The sequence below is a fragment of the Vicia villosa genome, linkage group LG1 (assembly GCF_029867415.1).
Source record: "Vicia villosa cultivar HV-30 ecotype Madison, WI linkage group LG1, Vvil1.0, whole genome shotgun sequence".
Lineage (NCBI taxonomy): Eukaryota > Viridiplantae > Streptophyta > Magnoliopsida > Fabales > Fabaceae > Vicia > Vicia villosa.
The window spans coordinates 74674347-74677596 of NC_081180.1; the positions used below are offsets into that span (position 1 = coordinate 74674347).

General features: G+C 33.8%; 1 protein-coding gene across 1 annotated transcript; it reads right to left on the reverse strand.

Moving 5' to 3' along the window:
* Positions 1-359: 359 nt before the first annotated feature.
* LOC131609750 (uncharacterized) lies at positions 360-2532 on the reverse strand. Its single transcript, XM_058881545.1, has 3 exons — positions 1730-2532; positions 1166-1320; positions 360-902 (listed from the first exon to the last, which is right to left on the reverse strand). Exons 1-3 carry the CDS (start codon positions 2316-2318, stop codon positions 648-650), a joined length of 999 nt encoding a protein of 332 aa, XP_058737528.1. The 5' UTR covers positions 2319-2532; the 3' UTR covers positions 360-647.
* Positions 2533-3250: the final 718 nt, after the last annotated feature.

The following is a 3250-nucleotide window of genomic DNA, read 5'->3' on the forward strand; positions in this document are numbered from 1 at the left end:
TTAAGAACTAATATTTAGAAATGAAGTGATAAAATCTTGAAAGCGAACAAACACCATATGAGCTAGAGCTATTAGCTGGTAGACATAACTAAGAAAATCCAACGAATTCTCCTATAACCAACCCAACACAAACAATTTAGGAAACTATGGTATATTTGAAGTACTTTTGAATAGAATAATACAGTACATAGGAATATATTCATGACAACCTTATCTAACCTATCAAGAGGAAAAGAAAAAGAAAAAAGGAGAAAAAGAAAATGCCCTATTTTTCAAATGCTATCCTTACTTCTTTATTTTTTTCCTAATTAAAAGGGTCGTACCTATGACTTACGGGTCACGACAATAACACAAACACGTTTGACATGTAATAATTTACGATTAGATAATGAAATTTGTGTATATGTTGTGTTGGACACTCGACTTATTTTTGTAAAGTGTCGTATCGGGTGCTACATAGATAGGAGGTTCAAGAAGAATGCATCGGACCACAACAAAAGCTAAAGTATGAAAGTCTACACATGTGCAGTGTTGGGTGCTTCCTCTAGAAAAACAGACCAAAACACAAAAACCATTTTACATCTATAGACAAAGCAAGCTTCACAGCTCACCCATGTGTATAATGATTGAACTTACAACTAAGGTTTTCACTTAAGTATCATCATGAGCATTGATTCCATTTTCTCTTTGTTCCTACACATGCTAATAAAATCCAAATACTTCATAGCATCACGAGGTTGAAGCCCTTCAAGAAAAAACTTTAGTAATCGACCATGTGTTTCAAGCATCACATCAAAGCATTGATCTAATGCATTCTCCTCTTGCTCTTTGCTTAACTCCAATGCCTCCATTAATGGAAGTAATTCCACTTCCTCTTCCTTAAAATGTTGTTTAGTTTGCCCCTGATGACAAATTACCAGAGATGTCAAGGCCCGGATTAAAAATTGAAATAAAAATCACAGCATCACAAATGAAGTAATGAACTACAAAAATGCTAGTAAACTTATTTTTCAAAAACTATGAATCAAATCAAAGAGATGCAAAAAATAACAACTAACATTTACAATTTCAAAAACAAACAATGAGTGCATGAAGCTCTTCAAAAACAAACAATTAGTTATTTTATCGTCGATAATTTATTATGATCCCTACAAGCTGAACTTACTTGCAATAACTTGAGGCGGGCAGAAAGATTGTTCAAGGCCTCTCGAGAATCCGGGCTCCCCGAGTCCAAAACACCAACCGATTTAATAATTTCTTTGATGCCATTCATGAGAGGCAAGTCCCTAGCATGTTCCTCCTTTGCAGCTTTAGTGAGCCCTGTAATTTTCCCCCAAAAAACATTACTTCAAAGGCAAGTAAACTTACTTTCTCAAAGCATACCATAATAAAATACTTTCCTTAACACAAAAACACTAATTTAACATCACTTCTATCTTCTACTTCACATTCTCACTTTTCACCAAAATCAATTTGCAAATCCTTCTCAAAACTAAGAAGATGAAAAATAATAAAACCAATAAAAACATTACATACACAGTCTCGCAGGTGTGTCTCTGTCAGTGTCTGTGCTTCATAGCTCGCAAATACAACTTAGATAATAAATTTGACTTGCAGAGACACAAGTTCGAATCAATAATTACTCAATTTCAGTGAGTTTCGGATTAAACAAACTCTTTAAAATACTGAATTAAGTTAACATATACTCAATTTATACAAAATTTGTTACCTCTATCAGCAATATCAAAGAACGGAAAGAGAACAGTCTCTTCCATTCGAGCATGTTCCATCATAACTTCCAACAACGCCGAATAGCTCGTAGCGAATTTCCTTATCTCCATCCTCGGCGTTCCAATCGAAGGATCAACAGCCTTCTTCCCTCCACGTGTCACAAGATCCTCCGCCCACCTCAAAACCCTCTCCACATGCCACAACATACTCTTATGCTGCAGCCTCATCATCGTCACCATCACCGGCACCTTTTCCTCCTCCGTACCACCACCACCAACAACCACCGGACTCGGAAATCGCGCGTCAATGAACCGCAACAACGTCTCGCGTGAGCCGGTAACAACTTCCGATCCAACCTGAAGAGTGACATCTCCGTCGACGTCGGCTCTCCGAACACCGTTCGCCGGAGCTTCATCGGAGGGAACGAAATCCAATGAAACGGATTTGTGAAGAAGCGCGAAACGAATGTAAGCTGCGAGAATGCTTTTTGGTGAACCGTATAAACGGACGGTTGGATAGACTTTGGCGCCGTCGCGAGGTACAATCTCCGCCGTTAATTTCTCCGACTTAACGAAACAGTTCCCCATTAGTGTTATCGTTAATTAATGGATTAAGATAATTAGAGGAAAATTAGGAGTGTGAAAAAGTAACTAACTAACTAACTAAAAACGACACTGTGATTTGGTTTATAGCAATACCGACCGAACGTGAGAGAAAGTGTGAGGGAGAAGCAATTGTTTATGAGTTTGGTTTGGTGATGGCTTCGAGGTGAAGGTTTGAATGTGAATGAATACTATGACTTTGATTTATTGTTTGTTTTAAAAGAAAAAAACTCAAAAGTCTTTTTTTTTCTTTTTTTTTTTTTTATTAAGGAATCTAAGTATTGGTATTGAAATAAATGCTAACATTAAGTAGATATTTTTTAGGTCAAAAAAGTAATGGATTTTTTTTAATTGTTTTTTTTGAAAGAATATATGGATATTTCTTTCTCGAAGGATATGATATGGGGGTATGTTATGTTGAAGGAATTTTTAAATTAATTTGATTTTTTATTTAAGATGAATAGTGGATACAACTTTTATTTTTATGTTTGCTGTATAATTATATAAGATATATTACTATAAATTTCTTGAATTAGAATAATTATACATTTTTGGTAACATAAATATTTTTCTATAATTTATACATAATATTTAATTTTAAAATAAAATTTAAAGATATAATACATAGTTGATTTTTTATTGAATGATAACATAAAATTATTTTAGATTATTATACGTCCATTAAATTTTAATTTTATTTGAATTTGATGAATTAGTTTATAGCAATGGAGAATATCACTTTTTATTATTTAAAAAGGGGTGATTATTTTTTTGAGTCAGGCTAACGTGTGCCCTAAGGGCACATGTTAAGGATACTATAATTAGAAAAAGTTAAATGTAGTTAAATGCAATAGAGTCATATTTAAAGTTTCAATACATTGAATGCACGCGTTTCAAGAAAATATTTCTATAAATAT

Excerpts from the sequence above, each read along its gene's own strand:
- LOC131609750 (XM_058881545.1), bottom strand. The coding sequence starts at position 2,318 with ATGGGGAACTGTTTCGTTAAGTCGGAGAAATTAACGGCGGAGATTGTA. Across the intron at positions 1,321-1,729 it reads CTTTGATATTGCTGATAGAG|GGCTCACTAAAGCTGCAAAG; the intron begins GTAACAAATTTT and ends GGAAAATTACAG. Across the intron at positions 903-1,165 it reads CCCGCCTCAAGTTATTGCAA|GGGCAAACTAAACAACATTT; the intron begins GTAAGTTCAGCT and ends ATTTGTCATCAG.